General features: G+C 33.9%; 2 protein-coding genes across 3 annotated transcripts; both read right to left on the reverse strand.

Annotated features, from left to right (window-relative positions):
- Positions 1-6,401: 6,401 nt before the first annotated feature.
- On the reverse strand, positions 6,402-15,902 carry LOC120336195 (uncharacterized). 2 transcript variants are annotated; one of them, XM_078109661.1, is made up of 7 exons: positions 15,556-15,902; positions 13,393-13,451; positions 13,060-13,099; positions 12,428-12,553; positions 10,618-10,743; positions 9,338-9,540; positions 6,402-8,733 (listed from the first exon to the last, which is right to left on the reverse strand). In XM_078109661.1, the coding sequence occupies exons 1-7, from the start codon at positions 15,623-15,625 to the stop codon at positions 8,527-8,529; spliced, it is 831 nt and encodes a 276-aa protein (XP_077965787.1). In that variant the 5' UTR covers positions 15,626-15,902; the 3' UTR covers positions 6,402-8,526. The 2 variants fall into 2 exon arrangements, with proteins under 2 accessions (XP_077965787.1, XP_077965788.1); XM_078109662.1 differs by lacking the exon at positions 6,402-8,733 and adding an exon at positions 12,131-12,255 and having other exon boundaries at positions 9,344-9,540.
- A 5,814-nt stretch (positions 15,903-21,716) lies between these two features.
- On the reverse strand, positions 21,717-23,027 carry LOC120336196 (uncharacterized). Its single transcript, XM_039403813.2, has 4 exons — positions 22,904-23,027; positions 22,565-22,705; positions 22,205-22,306; positions 21,717-21,914 (listed from the first exon to the last, which is right to left on the reverse strand). Exons 1-4 carry the CDS (start codon positions 22,950-22,952, stop codon positions 21,820-21,822), a joined length of 387 nt encoding a protein of 128 aa, XP_039259747.2. The 5' UTR covers positions 22,953-23,027; the 3' UTR covers positions 21,717-21,819.
- Between the last annotated feature and the right edge of the window lie 258 nt (positions 23,028-23,285).

The following is a 23,285-nucleotide window of genomic DNA, read 5'->3' on the forward strand; positions in this document are numbered from 1 at the left end:
GTTGATTTTTCTCAACTTTTAGAAAAGAAAAGTTATTAAATATTTGTAATTTTTACATTTTCGTGGTAGTTTGCACACTCACCATAATTTTTAAAAACAAAAGTAGTATGTATCACTTTCTCCTATCTGAATAGGCAAGATGGAATGTTTTTATTGCTGTATCTAATTTCGTTGGCAATTTTACTTAAATAACTATTATTAGTTAATATTCCTGAACGTACGTAACAAGTTTCATGATATATGTTTCTTTAATATAGTAATTACAATATTTAGCTAAAATGGGTATAGTTTATCTATACGCCAATTTTCACAAAACTTATTCTTCATATGATTCATTGTTATACAATTCATCAACATTTGTTGTCTAATAAAAACTTGTTAGTCTGATAATATGTCGACGTGTATCCTAACAAGTATAGAATAAGTTGATTACGTATGGAATAAATGCGTTACGTAGGACATTTTTGAAACACCAGCGAACTATTGCTGTTTTCTTTAATTTATATTGTTGCTAAAATAATGAATGTCAGGTAATTGCATACAGTTCATTTTGCAATTTGTTCATTTGATGTGCCGCCACAATTTGAAATGAAAAAAAGTGTTCCGCGATGCAAAAAAGTTGAAAATCACCGATTTAGATGACCCTTTTGTAAATGGTATGGATAGGGGTGGACAAGAAAAGTTGAAGATTTTATTGTCAAAATTATTTTGAATTTGATTTATTATTTTATTCGTTAGCATGACCCGAGATTCTTTAAATTCACAATGATAAATTTTCTTAGCCTTTTTTAGAAACGAAAGATTATTCAATATTTATAATATTTACATTTCAATGGTAATTTCCACATTCGGCATAATTTTTGAAAAACACAAGTAGTATCACTCTCGCTTCACTGAATAACTATGATGAACTGTCTTCGTGAATGTATTTAATTTCTTGCGTAATTTTACCTCAAAATTTGTTATTAGTTATTATTCGAAAACGTGTCCAAAATATTCATGGTGCCGTAACTTTCAGATAGTTGATTGAAATCAACTGGGTTTACAAGTCATTACTACAACATCTGGACATAAATTTTCAGTATACCTTCACTCAATTATATAAAGTGTCTTTGAACTGGAACATTACAATGATCTCCAGTTAATTTACCCACAATTTTGACACCAGTCTACTGAGCGTTAATCAACCGACCGTCAAATTTACACATCAAAGTTTAACTCCGAAAGGCAGATGCGAACTTTATATGGATTTCGTTTTAAAACTTCAATAGACTTCAATAATATGAACAATTCGAATTCTTTCGTTTTATTATAATAAGAGGAAATGTGTTTTCGATAACGCAAGACTTTGTTTTCAAAATTTAGTAAAGAGAAATCTAATTTTAATCCTAGTATCTAATTATTCATATCTCCATTTTACTTGCTAAATATTGGCTTCATGGACTACGAATTGTTGTTTTCACAACTGAAAATCTTCTGACAAAATCACATTTTTATCATTGGCAGTTTCGATTTTTGTGTTTCCTTAGACAATATTTGAGCGCAACAGTTCAAATAAAAATAATTGCAAAGTGGAAAACTGTCAATCTATTGATGGACTTTTCAACTGAACAAAATCCTCTCATGCTTATTCCAGTTCCTTGTAAAACCTAGTTAATCTGAATTCTCCACTTTAGTTATAAACAATAAAATTTACTAGGAAATAAAATTACTAGCCAAATTTGATTCGATTTTCACCACTATTCCTTTCAAATCAGATGCCTAAATTTACTAAATGGCTAAATTTTAGTGAGAGAATGCAGGTATTGCCTCGCAATTATTTCACCTACATGTTGCTTTACGTATCATAGATCAGGGGGTGCGCCTGTCTTTGAGCCAAACCAAACCATGGATATGAACTCAGTTAAAATAAGATCACCCTAGTATGAAAGTTGATAAGATGGACAAGACGAGCATGGTTTATTTGTATTTTATTCTGCAATCTTATATTACCACACAGAACAAAAATCAAGCGAATCAGCTAACATTAGATTGTTTCAGCAATGTAGATCTAAAAAATCGCTACGTTCACGACGTTACAAAAAAATCTAGGTATAGACATCGCGACATTTAATTATTGCTTTTCAGTTTTAATGCCTGCAATTACTACGCTTTGAAAAATAATATCGTGTATCTTAGTACATTACAAATTACTAGAACCATAAATTGCGATTAAGTTTCATCTGCCTATTAATTTTGTAAGCTCAATATAGACCGTAATATTTTTGAGAGGCTTTTATTCATTCAGAAACGTTAGATTACAAATCTGCGAATAAAATCTTACAAGGACTCTCATTTTTTTCAATTCACGCCTTACTCATCTGCGTGTAACGTTGAACAATAATCTGTTTCTATTTACGTTACCGTTTTTTGTAAATATATGAAAATTGTATATAGGGTTGTTCAGTGTTATAACTTCGTATTAAAGTGAGGAAATAGAGAAAAAGACATGGTTGCCGAATTAATTAAGAAACCCTTTTACCGCGATTATAACCGGACCATACAAATCAGGAAAATCATATTTTACAGAAAAACTGTTACGTCACCGATGTGAAATGATCAGGCCTTACCCGAAAAGAATAATTTATTGTTATACGGTTTGGCAACCTCTTTATAAAAATATTAAGGGAGTTGAATTTCAGGAAGGTTTATTTGGATTGAAAGATTTAACGGGTAATGAACGCATACTTGTTATTGCCGATGATATGATGAATGACTCTGAGAAGGAAATCAGTGATGTATTCACAAAGGGTGTATTCACGGAACATTCCCATCACCGAATTTTTATCTTTGGTTTATATCACTCAAAATCTGTTTTACTTGGGTTCGGAAAGTCGGATGATAAATTTAAACGCAAATTATATTGTTTTGTTCAAGACACCTCGTGATACGAGTCAAATTTCATTTCTAAGGAGACAAATATTCCCGAAAAATAGAAAAATTTTGACCGAGGCATACACAGACGCGTGTAAGGAGCCTCATGGTTATTTATCACTTGATCTTACTCAACAAAGTGACGATAAGTACAGAGTAAAATAAAAAAAATAAAAAAAATTTCCCGGATCAACAACATTATATTTACTTGCCTAATTATAAATAAAAAGTGAAAACTAAAATAATTTAATTAATGTTTTTCTTTATCTTACGTTATGTCAACTCAAGTTCGACGACACGCTCACACACTTTTTTTATTTTTTTATTTTAGCTAAAGCCAATCTACGAGAATTAAAATCTGTTATCAAGGCAGCCGATAAAGACTTAATACTTGCCATTTGCGAGCGAGCGCGAAATTTACTTCGAGGAAACATCCAATTCACAGAAGAAAAAGTTACGAAGACATGAGAAAGCTATTCGAATACTTAGTAATAAATCAACTTCACTTATAATAAAGAAAAAGTCATATAGCAGGGTGGCTTTGTAAATTTTCTGCTTAGCGCGTTACTGCCTATAGTAACTAATTTATTGGTCCCTTTATTCAAAAAAAATGAAAAAAAAAATTAACCATGCCAATAAAATGATCTTGGTGGAAGCAAACATGCAACAAAAATCCCCTCAAAAAAGGAATTTTTGTATCCAAATTGAATAACGAAATGCAGTCAGTTTTACAATGTTCTGATTTAGATCAAAACGAAAAAATATTATTTTATTAACAAGCATTACACCGTTATCAGAACACTCCAGTTTGATGAAGAAACCTTTGAAAGTTTCAGTTGAAAAAACTTCTTATCAGTTAAATCAAGAGGATATCATCAGTCATTGTTAAAGACACAGAATATGATCATATTCTTGGGTTGGGAGATTTTTACAAAAATTATATTTTACAAAATTTGGGTATCTTGAAAAAAAAGTTGGAACGCTCAGGTTCCGACAGTACAGCTCAGGGATTCCGCGAGTTTTCAATCAAATACGAGCGTCTATATTAATATATGTATACTGTTTCAATATAATGAAATACCTATTAGGTTTTTCCCTATTGTTGCACATGCCACACTTTTTAAACGTCATTTTGTTTTGTCATTATTAGATTTGTCTTTATATATATGTTTATAGAAAATAAAATTCATAAAATAAAGACAATTGAACTATTTCACGGGGGTTCCTCGAGGCTCCAGTATGTTTTATTTGCTCCACCGAAAAGATTGAAACCACTGACATTGACATTAAAGACATTGACTGAATGGTATCGTTTGCTTTTTACCACTTGAACATGTTTTATTATAATAAAAAATAAAATTCGTTCGAAACGTCGGCTAACGCAAGTGTGCTTGTATCACTAGAGGCAGTAGTTTTCCCACATCCCCTCTATAAGTGGTAAATGATCCTCGTCTTTAAATTCGTTTGAGCAGTAAAAATTATGTCAAATATCGCAACGTCAATGTAGTAACCCTGTAAACAAAGGCTCAAATGGCGATTTATCAATGACCTGGATTGACTCGAGTTACCTGAATAAAATAACTCGAACGCAACTAACCACCGATGAGATTCAACGCCGAGATTGCTGATAGAAGAGTTGAAAGTTTGTCCAATGCAAGCTTTCAAGACTACAACTAGGGGAAAGGGTATTTATAGATGACCTCAGCGTTGGCTTAAAGCAAGATCTCAAAAGTGAGGCCAATGGATTAAATTTTACACGAACCGTTGACCAGTGCCGATTTCCTAGTGTGCGTTGTAACTTTCAGTCCTGAAGCAATAAACAGAACTTGAATAGAAAGCAACGTCAAATATTAATATGACAATCTATAAACAGGATTCAAAAACCAAAACAGTCAAGAGTAATGGGACTAAAAAATTTGTTGTCTGTGTCTTTAACCAATACTGTAACTGTCAAAAATCTAGCATTTAGATACAATATTACAACTTCACTACATCACAGAATAAATCAAAATATGTCTGAAACCTGAGTGGACAAAAAATAATCTAAAATGGTGTATATTTTGCAACCAGTCCATTGTCCTAAAATAATAATCGATAAATAGAATTTGAACTTGTAACAAATTAACCGATAACTTTGAAAATATTGACATCAACACTAAATATAATTTTTGACGTCATAAAATAATCGAAATTATTCTAGAACATTCTAGTATAATATTTCGACACAACCGTATGCAAAATAAATCCTCATCATGTGGGATGACAAATTATCTTGTTTTACATGAATATCTGTCATATGAAGGGTCTAAAATAATCGAGCAGAAAGCATATCCGCTCCGTGAAAACGAATGATCTTAAGATAATAAAGAAAGAGACGATTTTGAACGAGTGATATGAAAAATTTGTGTACCATTTTAAATGCGATCTCGAGAACAATTGTCCACTTACTTATATTATGCTAGAATTTCAACTGTCAATAATAATAACTTAGAATTGTGATTTGCTTTATTTGACTTAAGTAATATATTATCCAGGGAAATAGAATTCCATAGAGGCATTCTCTGGATCTTTTGCTGTTATATTAAATTAACAGACATCTGAATAAAACACGCTAACCTAGTAACCTTCCTGTTTTGGATTCAGATTATTATCTAACTAGTTTAATTAGTAATTAGAACTTTTCAAATTATTTTTGTTTTTTTAGGAAATTGATCAGTTTGGTAGAAATATAGGTTATTTTTTCACATATCGTAATATACAATAAGAACCGGTAATCTTTATCGAATTTCGGTAGATTGTTCAGATTCACTACGATTGAACACGGCATAAGTCATTTTTGATTCATGTTATCTTTGATTTGTAGATGTAGTTTGATGTAGATGTAGTTTTTAAATAATATTTGAACAATCGATCATATGTGTTACGGAAAACTTCAAAGTTTAATAAAAAAGAAATTGTCAGGCATGATGTAATACTGAAGTATGCTGCGACAAATGCTGGACTCGCAACTGTCATGGAATAACGAAAAAATTGGTGCATTCTTTGTGAACAACCAAATGTATTTGAATATTCATCACTAAGCGGACAAGAAGTCCAATCGTTAGTGGAAATTCAAAAGTTTATTATTGCATGTTAGGTAATGTGGAATAACAAATATCCTGATGCTGCGCCATACTTTTGGCGAGGTACATCGCGCTCATAAGGGAACTTGTCGATGACATGTTTTGGCGCGAAGTCGTACTCAACAAATAGCTCATAATACTGTTAAATCCTTTCAATCTTTCTCAACAAGGATTTGTGAAAGCATCGACATGATAATTAAAGGATCAATATATTTTCCTCCTGACCACATCAACCCGATTAATTATACTCTGTTTTTTTTATCTCAAGTGTTTCTTCATTCTAATATTTTATTCTATATTTTGAGCTATGATACCGTTTTAAAAGACAATTTTATTCACAAAAATTAGCAAATACTATTTCTGCACTGAGAGTTCAATTCATTTTTAGTGAATATCATTTGTTAAGTTCAGTTCGTTAAAAATAATGTGTTCTGTCAAAATATTTTGCTAAAAAAATATAAGATTCAGAAACACATCTAAGCAATAAAATATTTGAACAAAGTGAATGAAAAAACTAAATATCACACTAATTAACACACAAAAAAAATGGAAAGCGTAAAAATGAAATTTATTTTTTCTATATTTTGATAACACGACAGGGGAGGTCATACGAAATATAAAACTTGCTTATTTTAAAGAGAAGGCATTGCTGTAATTTATTTCAATTTTGATAAAGTTCTAGCATTTCCTCATATTTTGTTTAGGTCACACTGAAATTTTAAATCCTTTTTCATCTTTTTTACTATTAAATTATCAAGAATAAACTTTTTTTGTAAAATATCCTATTTAATGCTGTGATTCAAATTAATTTTAACATATAAAATATCAGAACAAATAAAAATATCATCAATCCTTATAATTCACACACACGTAAAATAAATGTAAACAAAGGTGTGAGTAAAAAAAATTGTAAAGTGAAGACAATGCTGTAATTGTGATTTTAATTTTAATAACCTCATAACAAACCTAAATTTCCTATATTTCATTGTGTCACAGCGAAACTCTAAATTATTGAAATTAAAAAGTATGTCATATTTGAAAATATATAAGAAAACTTAAAACTCAGACACAAACTTTTGGATGAATCACCATGATATTTTTAAAACATTTCTCGGCAAAATCTTCTAATTAAATGTGGTTAGTTTATCTGAGAGAAATATATCCATCGCAATATGTGGAACTAACATTGAAATTCAGAAGATATAAAGTATAAACCACTAACAATATGAACTATTGGACTTATCAGAAATAAATGTAAAAAATATTTTAGTCAGAAACAATTAACAACAATTACACATCTTGTACTCAAAATGCATTAGTCGAGAGACGACTTTCTGAAATGACATTCGACGGTAAAAAAAAGTTAAAATAGCAAAAACAAAAAAAAATCTGCAAAACAATAAAAAAAGCCAATTACGTTTATATCAAAACTATTTTGTACTTTTGTTTTATGGTTATTTTGATTTGGAGTTTTCTAAATAAATTTAATTTGCATAAAACGATTCATCATAAAATGACAAACTTTACAAAATACATGTCTGTGGAATAGGAGTTGAGCAAGGCTCCACAAGAACAGGAGTTTGAATTTGTGGAAATTCTAGATTTCCGATGGTTTTAAAATAAGTCAAAAACTTCTTTATAAATTCTAAAAGCATTAATTTTACTGAGCGTTCGTAACTCTCCATTAAAAAAAGTTTACCACAGGTTTCATTATCGAAACAATTGTGAAGTCGATTCGATTGTGAATGTAGAAAGTATCAAACAATTTTGAAATTTACTGCTATTTCTTGAACATGAAATATATATTTGAAAAAACCGAATCGCCAATATTTCAAGATTATTTACATCCACTCAGAGACAGATTAGGTTATAATAATAAATTCAAACATTTCTTGATCACATCTAAGAAATAAAAGATAATTTGTTTCGTGGAAATCTAACAATGAATACTGTTTTATTAGAATTCCTACACAAGAAAACCCTGACAGACAGACAATTTGAATAATTGAGCATTAAATCGCTTTGGTTCAACATATGGGGCCCAGGTTTGAATTCAGTGGAATCGATTGAGTGGAGTAAAGAAGAAAACATGATAACCGACTCCTCGGCTCGTCACTTTTCAATATAATTTCAATTTTTTTTCCGAATGTCATGCGAACAACCTTTTAACAGGCTCATTGTGATCTATGTATCTCAGGCCTAGTATGACCAATTTATCTCGGTTCGAGTCCTGGGATATTTTGAAAATAAAAACTCAAGAAATAAAAGTATCGGTAAATTAACCGTCCCTAACACTTTATTAATAGAGTATTCTACATCCGTCTTTAGACTAAATAAAGGTTATTTATATGCGGGAATACAAGAATATATGTTTGTTTAACTGTGGAAACAGGAATTCAAAGTTTTAATTGTGTTACTAGGGTGAATAACAAACCTCTCCCACTCTCCATTTTTCTACAGTGTTTGTTTATCAATCATTTAATGGACAGAGTTATAATTCATTTTCACAGATGGCTGCGTCAAATCTATGTGTAGAAGCAACATTCATAAAAACCGCTTGGGGATAGTCCTTGTCCAAGATTCGATCGACACGAACAACAACAGTTGTTGATGTTGCAATGGAAGACGGATAATTAGGAAGCCAAACCTCAGCTGGCAGAGACATGGCGTGGCCCGTTGTTGAATAAAGCTGACCTTTCTGTTGAAATAAAAAATATATTTTGAGAAATATGATAAATGGCAGTTTGAGAATATAGTTGAGTAAAGTTAAATCCCTGCCATATGATCTAACAGAGCAAAACAAACCTATTTGGTCTCCGGTAAAAAAAGAATGAAGCGTGACACCATCACGTGATTATTCTGTTCAGTCGCACTCAAGTGATTACCGTGTGTGGATGAAAATTGTATGGACGCATAAAGCAAATTAGTTTGGATTATCTTGGATTAGATTTAGTTCCAGAGATGTAAAGTTGAAGCGTTCCACTGGTGTTGGAGTCAAATTGTTGAATTATTCGGAAACATATCATGAAGACGAAAATTTGTGGTTGAATTTTTTGATAAAAACTGGAAAACGCTGGCAAACGAATTATTTAAATCCAGTAGGAGAGCCAAATTTGATATCAGCCTGGAGTAGCTGGTGTTATAAATGGCTCGATTCAAACCTTTCTCCTATGCTATAGCTATATGGGTTTAATCTCAAGTTGAAATGTAATAGCACATGATAATGCAGAAACAATATCGACCACATTTTATAATGATTTCATGTATGGCCGCGTAAGCAACAAGATTCAAAAACGAACTACCTTGTATTTCATTCCAGTACGAACCCAAATGTAGGTACCAGGAAAAAATGGTCGTAAATATTCTCGAACCAGGTTGTAGTGTGTGACGTCATAAATGTTAGCCAGTTTGTTTTCGCAAAGAGATTTAGCGACGCTCAATGTGACGTTCCTCACGTCATAAACGATAGCTCGAATACAACTCGAATTATAGACAAGTCCGCATTCTGAAAGGAAAATGACAGTCAAAAGAGTTTGAAGTCAGATATTTATGGAATATTTTTAGGGAGATTATTTATTTCTACGTTTCAATTAATAACTTTTTGTCATTTTATTCAAGATAATTGTCTTTTGTTGTTTTTTACAATAATGTGATTGTGAGCCCTTTAGACATTTTGAACATATGTAATCTTATTTGCTTCAACAAAGGTCACGCGAACTCACTCAGAAATAAATGAAACATATCTTTGAGCAAATTACGGGCAATCACTGAGCCATTAAAGCTAAAGAAATATAACAGTGAGATATGCCCTGGATAATACAGAGGTTAATTATGATCATGAAAAATCTATAACGTATTGAATTTTGGATAACTCAAGTTTAACAAAAACTTTTTGTCTAATCTAAACGACGCGAGTTCATAGAAATTAATAGGCTTTAAGCTATCTTTGGCTGGGCGCGAATGTTTTCGCCAGATTTTTTTTTCGAATGATGTAGTCACAGATGAGGTTTTTTTTATTTTTTATTATCGGATCAGAGTACGGGTGTGAAATCGGATCGGTATTATATTAATACGTCATGTCCGAGTTGTAACGGTAATACGCTTCATAAACATATCGCTGCATATGCAGCAATCGTACGTATGTCAGGGGGTTGCTTCCGTATGCTCTATGTTAAACATAGCATAATTGCCGCCCCCGAAGCACAGATGAAGGTCAGCAATAACGCATGCCAAAATGAGTATCCACGCATTCTAGCAGTAATTGTGGTACTATACTATACCAGACCCCCATTGATCACGTCGCACGTCAAAGCGACAGCACCAAAGGGCATGAAGCGAGGAAACGCCCAGACTATGGACGCCATCTTAAAGTAATTTTGCTCTCTCCTATAACAAGGCGCCCTGCGGGGATAAAGAAATCCATTTTTCCAAGAATAATCATAGACGAACACGTCGCTATCTTATAATCAAGCAAATACATTCAGTATTTTTGTGATTCGTTTTTAGATACCACTCTAAACAAGGCGCTAGATAGGACAATTACTTTATACTACCAACCTTTATATTACAATCTACTACCAACCTGTACTCTGTTCGACGTTTGTAGTTTGTGGGAGCACAGTAGAGAAAAAGGCTTTCTTAGTTGCCCACGGGGATGTAGCTGGGACGGTTGAAGTACGGACCGAAGTAGTTTTCTTGTCTTTGTATCCTGTGTCAAAAAGTGAGTTTATATTCCATAAGTTCATAAATTATAGCAAGATTTATAGTTTTAGGTACTTTAAGGTAAGAATGAGAAACTGGATGGCATTGTGGGTATATGTCGAAATTTTTCTTTTTTATTGCTTCGCATAATCGCATTTTGTCAATCACCATTTCAACGGCCTCCATACAGGGCTATTGGGCTGCTCTATAGACATCAGGTTAGGAATACGGGTGAATAAATAGCCCCATCGCCATTCAAATGGGCTCCTCTGTACAGCGCTACTGGGCTGCCATATAGACAACAGTTTGGGAATAGAGATGGATATATGGCCCCAACCGCTATTTAAATGGACATTTCGTACAAGAATACCGGGGTGTAAGGTCGGATGGAATTTAAAATCGATATCGGGTTGAAACAATTTTAAGTCCTATTTAAATTTGAAGTCCAGAGATAATCAAATGTCGGAATATTAGACTTTTAGTAGTGACGAATCAAAATCATCAATAGAAGCACAAAATCAATTGAAGTTTGAATTTTTGACGTTTACAAAATGATCGAACAACGAGATAGCGATCAGAGACCGCCGACTTATCGATCTAGTGGCGTGTATCCTTCGCTCTGACTCAACAGCGACACCGCGACACCATCACTAATTAATCAATAACTCGCTAATTATACATAATTCATCCAGAATTAATAGACTTTCTGTACGAGATATGATAAATGCACATGCAAAATTTGGAGCAGATTCAACCACGCTTTCGGGAGATATCGCGTTACATACGAAAGTGTCTAACAGACAAACAAACATATAGACAAATACCCATCAACATACTTACCGATCAAGATCGATAACGAGAGAGGTGGTATCTCTTTTAATTTTACGACGTAATTTGCTCGATTCGGGATGATCGTATACACATTTAGGACTACCGTCCATATATTTCAAATGCTGGCCTCATTACGGCACTGTGATTTTTTGACGTATGCGAAAGTCAAAAAACAAAAACTCACCTACCAAAAATGAACAAAACAAAAAACGACGATTTCTGGGTCTTGTTTAGTTTAATGAATATCACATTTACGTTTATTAACATGTTTGGCCCTAATATCGGACAGAGTAAAATTGCCTCAAAATGGTGTCCGTATGCGTTGCATCGCTTTATGACCTTTGGTACTGTAGTTTTGCTGTGCGACTCGAGAAATCGGGATCTATATCGAGGCGCTTTGCGGAATAAAGAAAGTCGTTTATCTAAGAATAATCTTAGGCGAACACGTTGATATCTTATAATCAAGCAAATACATTCAGTGTTTTTGTGATTCATTATTACATCCCACTGCAAACAAGGAGCTAGATACGACAATTACTAATACATAAGCATCTACTACCAACCTGTACTCTGTTCGAATTTTGTAGTTTGTGGGCGCACAGTAGAGAGAAAAGCTTTCTTAGTTGACCACGGGGATGTATCAGGAACGATTGAAGTACGGACCGAAGAAGCTTTTTTGTTTTGTATCCTGGGTAAAAAAAAGTTCATAAATTGTAGCAATGTTTCAAAAATTTTATTTCAAAAAATTCATTTTGCAGCGACAGCGCATAATCACCTTTTTACCTATTACTACGACTGAAGAAGACTTTTTTAATATTTTTTGCAGTACATGCGATATCAAACGAAACAAATTTTCATACCATGGAGTGTGGTCATTTCCTTGACACCTACAACAAAGGGCGGCACTGAGTTCGTCTCTGATTCTTCCATCGTCTTTTTTAATTGATAGAGCTCACTTTCCACTTTGTCTAATTTTTCCGTTAAAGCTGCGAAACATAAATATAAACAGAATTTAAATTCAGCCAACAGTTGACCGATCGGTAAATATGTTGATAGGTATTTGTCTGTTTGTTTATTTGTTTGTTTGTTTGTCTGTTAGATACACGCGATATCTCACGAAAGCGAGGTTGAATCTGCTCCAAATTTTGCATGTGCATTCATCATAGTTCGGAACAGAAGCCTATTGACTTTCGATGAATTATGTCGTATAATTAGCGAGTTATTAATTAATTAGTGATGGGACACACGGTGTCACTATGGAGTAAGAGCACTGTTTTGGGGATCCCCTAACCTCCGACCGATAAGTCTTCGGTCTCCGACCGATATTCTCGTTATTTTATTAGGAGATATGGACCCCTCTAGCTCTCTGGTATAAAATAATTGAATTTTTTCCGATAAAACTATTGTTTGGGGCGTGTTTGCTGTCAGCCGTTTGAGAAGTATGAACAAATATCAAACGTATTTCGAAGAAAATTATATTGGGGACATGAACCTTCCAAAGCCTTCTCTTCTTTTTTTGTGCACTGTCCTTCCTGAAATAGAACAAGAGAGAAATGTTTAAATATATGGACAGGAAGGCTTAAGCTGAACAAGTGTTCCCATACGCCGTGAAAAACTGTTTCCATGGATTAAAGTGAAAACTCAAAATTTGGGAAGAGGTGCCGATTAAAATAAGTGTTAAACCTCCTCCTCCATATTTATAGTTGAGAGAAATTGCTTGAAATATTTTGTTTTCCTATTTTTCTTTTTCGGTTTCAAACGAAATTGTTCAGTTTTATTTCTGCAAATAATGCCACCATTATGAAACTTCTACTAAAGCTCTTACCGTAACGTTCTTCCAAGTAGGTTTTCCGTCGCAAAGCATAGGCATCCAACATTTCTCACCTGTTAGGCGAAAATTAAAATTATAAGTCGAGCAATTTGTTCATTTTAAAATGAATTATGACACGTAAACAAAAATTGTGTTACTGAACTTTTCAGTGCCTATTTCCTTATGGCCCACATTCCAAATTGAATGATTGGTTGAATCAAATTCGAATTATTACACCCGCCATGGAGGAACCTAACAATGTTAGCGGTCTTGCGGGCACGGGCGAATTACTGATCAATACCCGAGATTCAATTTCTGGTTTCTGAGAATCCTTTCATTTTTTTGGCAAGCAATAAACTCAAGAAAGTTAAATTCCTCATAGTTTGATGCTTTCTTCATACGTCTTTCTATCCGATCAAGACTGTATGCGAGCAGCCGATGAGAAGATTCTCACAATTAAAGCTTTTTGGTTTTTAAACAAAAGTTCAAAATATCGCCATGTACATTGATTCAGAAGTAAAAAAAGCGAGCAGAAACTGATACATAATTAGCTGCTATATTGTACATGGGCAGCAATCTTGTTGAGTCGGCATTGCTTATTCAGTTTATAACACCCTGGTTGGTGGATATGGAATTAAAACGAGATTTTCACCCCGCAATGCCAACATATCCAGTCCAACGCTTTAACAATGGACCACCAAGCCCGCTAATCTATAAGCGATTTTCACTTCTGAACATTTGAGTGTACATAGCAATATTTAAAATTTAAGTTTAAAAAACAGAATGTTTCATATGAGGAAATCCTCTCATCGGAGAATTCAAAACCAAATCGTTTTACCATGAAAGAGGTATCATTTAGTACGATCTAAGATCAGGGCGGAATTTAGATGTTAACAGACCCTATTGGCTGCGCCGTTTGTAAGGCTCTTACTGAATTATGACGTCATAAAAATATATTACGAATGGAAAAATACATCGCTATTCGCCCTAGTAAGATTGGATAGTAGATCAAAAACTCTGGCAGTAACGAAACGCCCAAGAGTGCGTTTTTTTGAATTCATACAAATTCATTATTCTACTGTTTCCAATTTCAAACGGTAAATACTTGGAACGAGAATTTATTTGATTAATATCAGCTTCATCAAACTTTGAACCAGACAATCTTCTACCATTTAAAAACGACTTAAAAACGACCTAGTAGTTCAAAATTGAATGCCAAGGCTCTTAAGATTTGAGGCCCCAAGACTTCGGCCGACTTTACCTGTTAAATCCAGCCCTTTTTACGGTACAGTGACGCATTCAGTATATACGTGATAAATTAAACGAGGTTAAAGCTATCAGACGAAACATTATTTTTCATATTTAAATGTCAGTTCAACGTTCATGGAGAGACGAGGTTCGCCATATTGTTACACCGTCATACTGGCTTCCCCTACGCCGAAATAAATAAATGTCATCTTTGATACAAATATGCCAGCCGTGACGCAAAAAAGCAGATTTGAAATTTGTCAAAATAACTGTTTCAATTCACAGGTACGCCGTGTTGCCTATATTAGCTCAAGCGCTGATTTACGAATACATTTATAAGATGTTAAAATCGGTTGAATTCGACAAATAAAGTGTTTTTACATGTTTTTTTGCACAATTTTTTTGGCGTGGTTTGGAAAAAAAATATTGGAATTAATAAAATAATGCCACCAATACACTGTTACACTAAGAACGGACACTGTTAGACTTATGGATTCTATAATTATAAGAGGAAGCGTTCATGCCGTTTAAAATATCAATGGCCTGATTTTTGGAGTCTTCATATAGTTTTCGGTAAAAACCACTAATTTGCATATTTGAAAATCACTGGGGAGGTTTTCAAATATTTAGTTTACTTTTAGCTTAAGTGGAATCAGCGAATAATAATAGCCGATTGAAAAAAAAGCGCTAACTTTATGTAATATTGGCACAAAAATTTTATTCATGCACAATTAATTAATGTGCAACTTCATTTTGAGCAGCTCAATTATCCTGCCTGATTTACTGGAGCAACCGTTTCACGTAAAGTAAGGATTATCTCAACAGCTGGGTATCAAATATTCCAATAAAAATGATTATCTTATAGTGCGCCCTATAAAACAAAATCCAGGCAAACAAGCAAATCCACAAAGCATGCACAGTTATACTGACCTTTAATCAATAAACAAGCCTCCGTCAACAGTATTAGTCCGATGAAACTGTGTCGAATCGGAATCTTCATTTCAAATTTAAAAAAGAATCGGAATATACTCTGTGCAAGCTCACTCACTACTCTACTCTACTCGCGAAAAGTGAAATTGTTTTCTCTCTTTTAAATTTTAGGATAGCGTCAGCCCAGCATTTAATGACGGCGCGTCATATGCGTGCGCCATGCAGTGCTTTATGATTTATTTCCTACAGTCAAAACTAGTACCAATACCGACTGTACCTCATAACCTCGGTTCACCTTATGTATTTTTAAAACCCCAATCTAGGCAATTTATTGACGGTGCACCCTATGGTCCGTGAAATAGGTCATTTTGGGATGCTGTATATCAATGTATAGTTGTCCTTATATATGGATATGGATAGATATGGATCACATACGTGTGTTCAGTTGATCACAACATTCTATGGCAGTGTGTTAGTTCTCTGAACTTATATTTGTGCCACAGTTGAACTAAGACAAAATAAATTAGATTGGCTTCCAAATGAATGTATAGAGATTTGGTCCCAGCCTGGCACTGGATAATATTTATCAATTATGCCGGTGCTGGTATATAGTATAGCATAGTGGGCTGAGAACTTGACAATATTATCAAAACTTCCTGTGCAATTTCAGCTATCGTTGAGCTAAATTTCCGTTGTATTGTTCATAAGTGACACCATGATTTCATGGTATCGCATTTCCTAAACACATTCATGCTCATAGGAAATTAATATCGTTTAGAAATATCTCTGAAGTTCACGTCAATCATTTACTTTCTGTTAAATCAGCGCAACGCAAATTTAACACTAAATATATCAGTAAGATATTCTGATTATAGTCTTAATCAAAGCCTTTATTATATTCCCGAAAACTGTTCACATGTAGAAGCGCATTGAAACACCGTTATTGATGAACATGAAACTCGTTCGGTTTTGGCCCTTCAAATATTTACAAGGTTTACGCTATATCACATGATTTGTTACACCAAACGTCTAAATTGCAGACTCTCAATGACAATAAAATAACTCAAAGCTTCCTTCTATATCTCAAAAACACTAATTTTACCGTCTGTTCACTAGGTTTTTAAGTAGGGCACTTTTATATATAGGGCTGTTTGCTCTGAATTAGGCTTTGTATGAGCAGCCTTTGATATTTAACGACATGTAAAGGTGGGTGTAGAAATCGAACGGGAGATGTGAAACAAGGCTTCAACTATTCGTTCTACGCGCTATAAAGAAAGAATTAGCATTGCTGCGAAGTTAAACTGTAGTTATGAAAACTCAACGAGATCAATTTAGACATCTGTACAATGCTACGTAGAAATACCTTATTCAAAGCCTATTTTGTCGCCCATTAGCGGGAGGGGAGGTTTCATTCTGAAATTAGCGAAGACGTAAATTAGAGAATTAGGATTTAAAATTTAAATGAACGAATTGGTGCGGAGATTTATTTTGATACCAACAGACAAAAGCAAGTTAAATTTCTGATTTTTTCTTGCATTGCTATTTTGTTTGCAATGGTTAGGAAAGTAAAAAACCTAGGATACTGGAATGATAGTTTAATTTTTTTAATCAAAATTATCACGCGATGGCCTGTAATGAATTGGAATGAAGTTAAAATAGTGTTTTCGTCAGTTACTCACTGTTGAATCAATCAATGATCACACACACTCGGGAGTTGGAAATTTTAGTGATTATTGTTGTGTTATGCAACGCGTCCCTTTCCTGCACCCCACTCCCATTTTTATATATATATTTACCATAAGCCTGAAATTTGCCGCATAATTTTGGTACTATGATTTTAAATTTATTTGGCTTCGTGACGAATCAAGCAGGCGCGGCAATACTGTTGCCGACAACATTTTTGTGTGCAACATCTTCTTTGTGCAAAAATTATCGCGTTAATTTTATCCCGATTCACACTTTCTACGACCTAAAATTATTATAAGTGACCTTTTATAGAAGGGGCATAAAAAAGTTGAAATTAAAAGTCAAAATTCTATAAAAACCTAACATGATTGGAATTAAATTATATTTTGCCGCAAATATGATCCAACACTTTCGGGGTGTTTGAAATGTTATGCAGGTGTTCACCCTCTATGTGAGTGTTGTGGGGAAATCAATGCACAAAACAGACATTGATCATTTAGTCGCCAATAAATAAAGACATCCGTCACATGGATGGGGGATCGGAGGTAAACCTAGTAAACTAAGTAAAGTACTAAAGAGTTAAGAAGCGCTGCTATATAATGATATATTGGGGCTCGGGATAGATTTTCTCTTGTAATTCCCACACAAAGTGAATTTCCCACAAAAATATTGTTCGCGATTGTTTAATTAATACGTCATCCAATTGAACATGGAATCGGGGTAGGATAGGATAGGATTTACATATTTATCTCGGGGGAGAGGAAAGCCGATAAGACGGCTTATCCATATGGCGAACCACGGCCTCTCGTCCGGTTACCATTCCAAGTCGGGTATGGGATTAGTTTTACTGTATTGTTTGTTTTCGGAAGCATGGACTTGGTGGTGGAGGAAGCCGTAACCGACCAGCGGTTACGTGAACCACCCAACGACGGCGAGGAGTCTAGCAATCCTCTCGCACATAACCATTCCTGCATGGGATTCGAACCTGCGAACCCACGCAGAGTAGCGTTTCATCCGGCCCACTCGTGTCTGTTCAAATTACCACCCCTGGACGTTGGGCAATCAAATTTGAAATTGGAGTACCCAATGCCAAGGTAATATTTGTGACATTACAAAAATTTAAAAATATAGAAAAAAGTTTGGTGAGAATGAACGGGGAAGTTACATAATCACTTATATTTTTAACTTCCGTGTGTGTGATCATTGCCTGATTCATTATTGAGTAATTACCATAAATACTATTTGAACTTCATTACAACTTCTAGAATTCATGCTTTTACCGCATGATAGCTGTCAACAAAAAAAGTAAATCTATCACACAATTCACTGTTTGAATTGCTTTGTTCAAACCTGAGTGCGACTGTCATTAGCAAAACTAGTTAGCAAAATACACAATGTTGAAAAAACACGTTTCTCACTGAAATTTCAAAGTCGGTGTGACAATAAACTTGAATAGCAGTTTTCTTTAAAAAAATTTATTCGTTTTGACTCATCATTCCTGCAAGAATCCCCAACAAAGATGTATTATCAATACAAAAAAAAATTGTGCCTGCAACTACTAGAGAAGCTATTTCAAATAAAGATTGCGTTTTTAAGCTCCCGTTTGTTTGTAATTTGTCCTTTACAACATTCGTTTAACTATTAGTATTCCTATCGAACGCAATAAAAGATAAAGACTAAGAAATTTTTGTTTGTGTTCAAGTTTATTCTGATTTCACGTGTTTAGAGTTTACCATGTGCATACCGGAAATAGTTGAGGTTGGGCCTGTATTTGGACGTATATTCTTCTCGACGAATAAACTGCCAACTATGAATGAATTGGAGTCGTATTTTTGCGATCTTGGGATTTGTTAAACTTGATTGGTTCTGTCGCACTCGAGATTATTTTTAAGCAAGATATCGCCGTTTGAAAAATCCCAAGGTCTTGGCAAAATACTAACGATTGAAATTTATTTTAGTGCATGCGGCTCTGTCGGTAATTTCAGAGTGAAAAAATGGTACATCGCGCGCATAATTAATTGACTGCGTTTCAATTTCGCAGTTACCACGATGAATAACTGTAGAAAACTCAACATAACATCAAATTTTGTGATTTACAATGTCTATAAAAGCGTTTTTATTCTGACGTGAGTCTGCTGAAACAAAACTTATAGTGTTATCTCCCATTTTAATTTTTAGTTCTAATATTTTAGAATGCCGCTTTTTAATCAAGATATTTGAATTGCGGATTCACCTCTTTATTAACTATTATTTTTAGCATTTCGTCGCCGATGATTATAATATGGTAACATGTTTTTCCCATTGAACTCATAATTCCCCACGAGAACGAAAAAGCAATTATCGTCGTCATTGTGGAACAATACATGTATATGCCAAAGGAAATTTTTGATTTGGGGAGAATAAACATCGGCGTGAAGATGTTTGAGGTTTAAAAACACGCCATGCTGACGAAAACAATCGGCGATTGTAACAAAATGCAATTGCCCACAATATTAGCAGCCTTTTAAGTCTTCCAAAAATGTCAAGAGGGGAAAAGATTCGACCCCTAATTTATTAATATGTTTGTTATGTGTCAAATTTACAGCTTTATTATATACAATTTATCTTTGAAATTTAGATTTATTTATGACTTGTATTAACCCTATTAAAAGGGTTTACTATTTAAATTGAGTAAAGTACGTTTAACTTACTCAGGAATATTAATCGGTAAGTAACAATTTTAACATTTATTTTGGGGCTCCGTGAATAATAGTCAACCTTTTCAAGGGCTCCGCAACGCCAAAAGTTTGAGAACCCCTGATCTACACCACAATGCCGCGCACTATTCAATCTATTTCATGAAGGCACAGCGAAACGAAACTGACTTGTGTCACATATTTCAGTATAGCGTCTGGGTTGTGTCGATTGTCTTTTTCTTTGTTTTCTTTTTATTACCTGTCCACGAAGGACTCACAAAATGGGAGCAACTTCTTATAGCGACACCTAGGTCTAGTTCATGTCTGTCGTTGATTTGTTGCGCAACGCGTTGGCGCGTTCAATATTTTGGTGTTTTCGAGTTTTGACATTCGACTTGAATCTGTCGCGCAGCGAACAGCTCAACCGCAATATCCAAGCTCAATCATACTAGAAGAAATGTTGTACTGTTTTATTGCTATTTTATCTTGTTTTATCACTATTCTATAACTAAAGAATATATTACAAAATAGTTATTATTAGATACATTCAAGCTGACAGTTAAAGGAAAGCCCAGTCTCGGCACGCGCGGTGTCATAGGGAACAACATCCACGAACCCTACAACACAATTTAAATACATTAGTCATAAAAATTGATTCATCACTGTGCATTTGTCCAATCGATTAAGTTTTATTATGTTTTTGTGCATATTGTAATATCGCATGGCAATTTGATTAGACTAGTCTCCTTCCTTTTAGACTGTTGGGTTCCAAACTTTTTAATTTTTGACATCTGATGAAATGATAAAATGTTTCGAACAATCGCAGTTAAAATTCAACTTGCACTAAAGTTAGACTTCATTCGCACTCTCTTTGAAAAAACGTTATGTAATTAGAAGTTATTTTAAATAATTTGAATAGAATTGCTTTTAAATTGCAGCTTTCACTAAATGAATTTTATCATCTTCCAAGAGATGCGTGAAAGAAACGGGATATTTTGATGGAAAAAACTTCAGATATTTCTTTCTACCTATTCAATGATTGATGGATATTGTAAAGAAAAGTTTCAAAAAAGTCAGCAAAGTCACCAGGGAAGAACGAATTTCTGATCGCTGGTGAACAAGACTAGTGCTCTACCACAGTGCTATGGCACCATCTGGTGGTGGTGTGCAGTCTCATGAAAGCAAACTGTTCCATTGTTGCGAATGCTCCGAAAATCTCATTGCTTTCATAAAGCGGAATTATCGGTCAATTTATCAAACAAATAAACCCAAATTTTGTCAGAATATGCCAAAAATACATCCGGAAACTAGACGAAATTAGTCAGATTGTCATTATTAACTCGGTTGTTCTTCAATAACTTTGCAACTACAGGAAGAATTTGAAAAATTTTAACTGATTTGGAATGCTATTGTAAATACACTTTCGAAATTTTTGCTACCCAATTGGCATTAGATTTGTCATTTTCCGGACTTCCCACCCGACCGGTCTTTTACAATACTAAAATACGGACACACTTATTTAAACGCTTTTAATTGGGGTATCTTACAAAAAAGTTTAGATTTCGGGTTAGTTTTCTAAATACGCTTTAGTCAACTATACTCGGCAGCATAGTCCTGACATTATTTCTGGAATGTTGTAATGCTAAAATTTACTTAAGGTTTAGAGTAGTTGAAATATCACATTGATATTATACATATATATGTTGAATTAACGTTGTCAAAGCTGGTAGATTTGAGACACTAATTTTTCTTTGTTATTTAACTAACTTGCAAGCAAATCGAAAATCAGTAAGACTACAATTGTTCTTATCTGCTAATATTTGGCAAATAATTGAAGCAGTTATCAACAAACATTCTGAGATGGTAATGATCGCAAATGTTTAACAAAATAACACATTTCTAATTATATATATATATATATGTTCAGCACAACCCCCACAGCCACGAGAAGTATGAGTAGTACATTCATCTTGAAGCTATCTGCTGCGTTACAGAGACCTAAATTAAAATAAAAAAAAATACTTTCAAATTCAATCTGTATAACATATAGATAAATGTCGAGGTTTTTATACAACATTTTGACAAGGGATCTCTGTATCATACCTACATTCTGACATGCATTTAAATGTATACATAACGTTTTCAGGAACTAATCATTAGATGTGCACTGCAAAATATATATCGTATAATTGACAGCCGAGAGCATGGAGTGAAATATATATCTATCTTCGGGGAGATAATACAGACCATATTAACTTGAAGGTTATATACAGCATACATAGTGTTACCTTTGCGACAATGGCAGAGTGTGTGTGTAGTTTTTCCATGCATAGTTGTTTGGCATGCTTCAGAATCACCGACACCACATCCTCTTCTGACGGTTCTGACACCTTTTAAATGTTTTCATTATACACAGGTTGAATTGACGGTTTGGGAATACTTTGTCACAAGTTATTTTCTAATGAAACTCTTCAACTTCGAACGTATATCTCGATGCACCAATTTCATTTGGATGGTATATTTGAGTCTACGCATAAGCTTTGAGTGATTTCAGAGTGATTATATCTTTTGGAGGATTTTTTGTGTCGGTATAACGTTTTAATTATTTGTGGAAAAAACCTAATCAAATTTTATAGAAAGAGGAATACCTGCGGATGTGACATTAACCGTCTTAGTGCACGATCTAAACTTATCAATGCTCACAAAAAGAGCCGGGCAAACTTGTTCCAAATCATCATTGACTGTTTCACAGTCGTGTTCACAAATGTAGCATTTGAGACCGGTACCACCTGCAGAATTAAAATAGATTAATATTGAAATTTATATGTAAGTAACCTTGGAATAAGGAATTGGTTCAGTTTCATGGTCTGTTCTCTACTATTAATTAATAATCGCAGGAACTTTGGAAAAAGAACACTGGATTTAATCTAGCTACTATTCATAAAAATAATATAAAACGTCCTCATTGCGGTAAGCCCACCACTCACCTTGAAGAAGAGTGAAAGCTATAGCAACGGCGAGAAGCAGATTTTGCATCGTTTTGGTTTTCGAAGAATATTATAATTTGTAGATATCGCTGTAAATAATGAAATTGTATGATATCAGTGTGAGAGTAATGAAACAGAGTCATCACGTTCGCTACCCAGGATTGTCTGTATATGTAACCCCGAGGTGAATATGCGAATAATCGGCGCTTCAGAAGTGTGCGTACCAAAATGAATATAACTAATTTTGTTCGGCTACTTTACCTCAAGTTGTGTAAAGAAACTGAAATCTATAGACAGGGAATATATTCACTTGGCTAACACAGATAGTTCCCGAACTCGTAATATAATTAAAATAAGGAAAATCGGAATACAATTATGGCCT

The sequence above is a fragment of the Styela clava genome, chromosome 2, assembly GCF_964204865.1.
Source record: "Styela clava chromosome 2, kaStyClav1.hap1.2, whole genome shotgun sequence".
NCBI lineage: Eukaryota > Metazoa > Chordata > Ascidiacea > Stolidobranchia > Styelidae > Styela > Styela clava.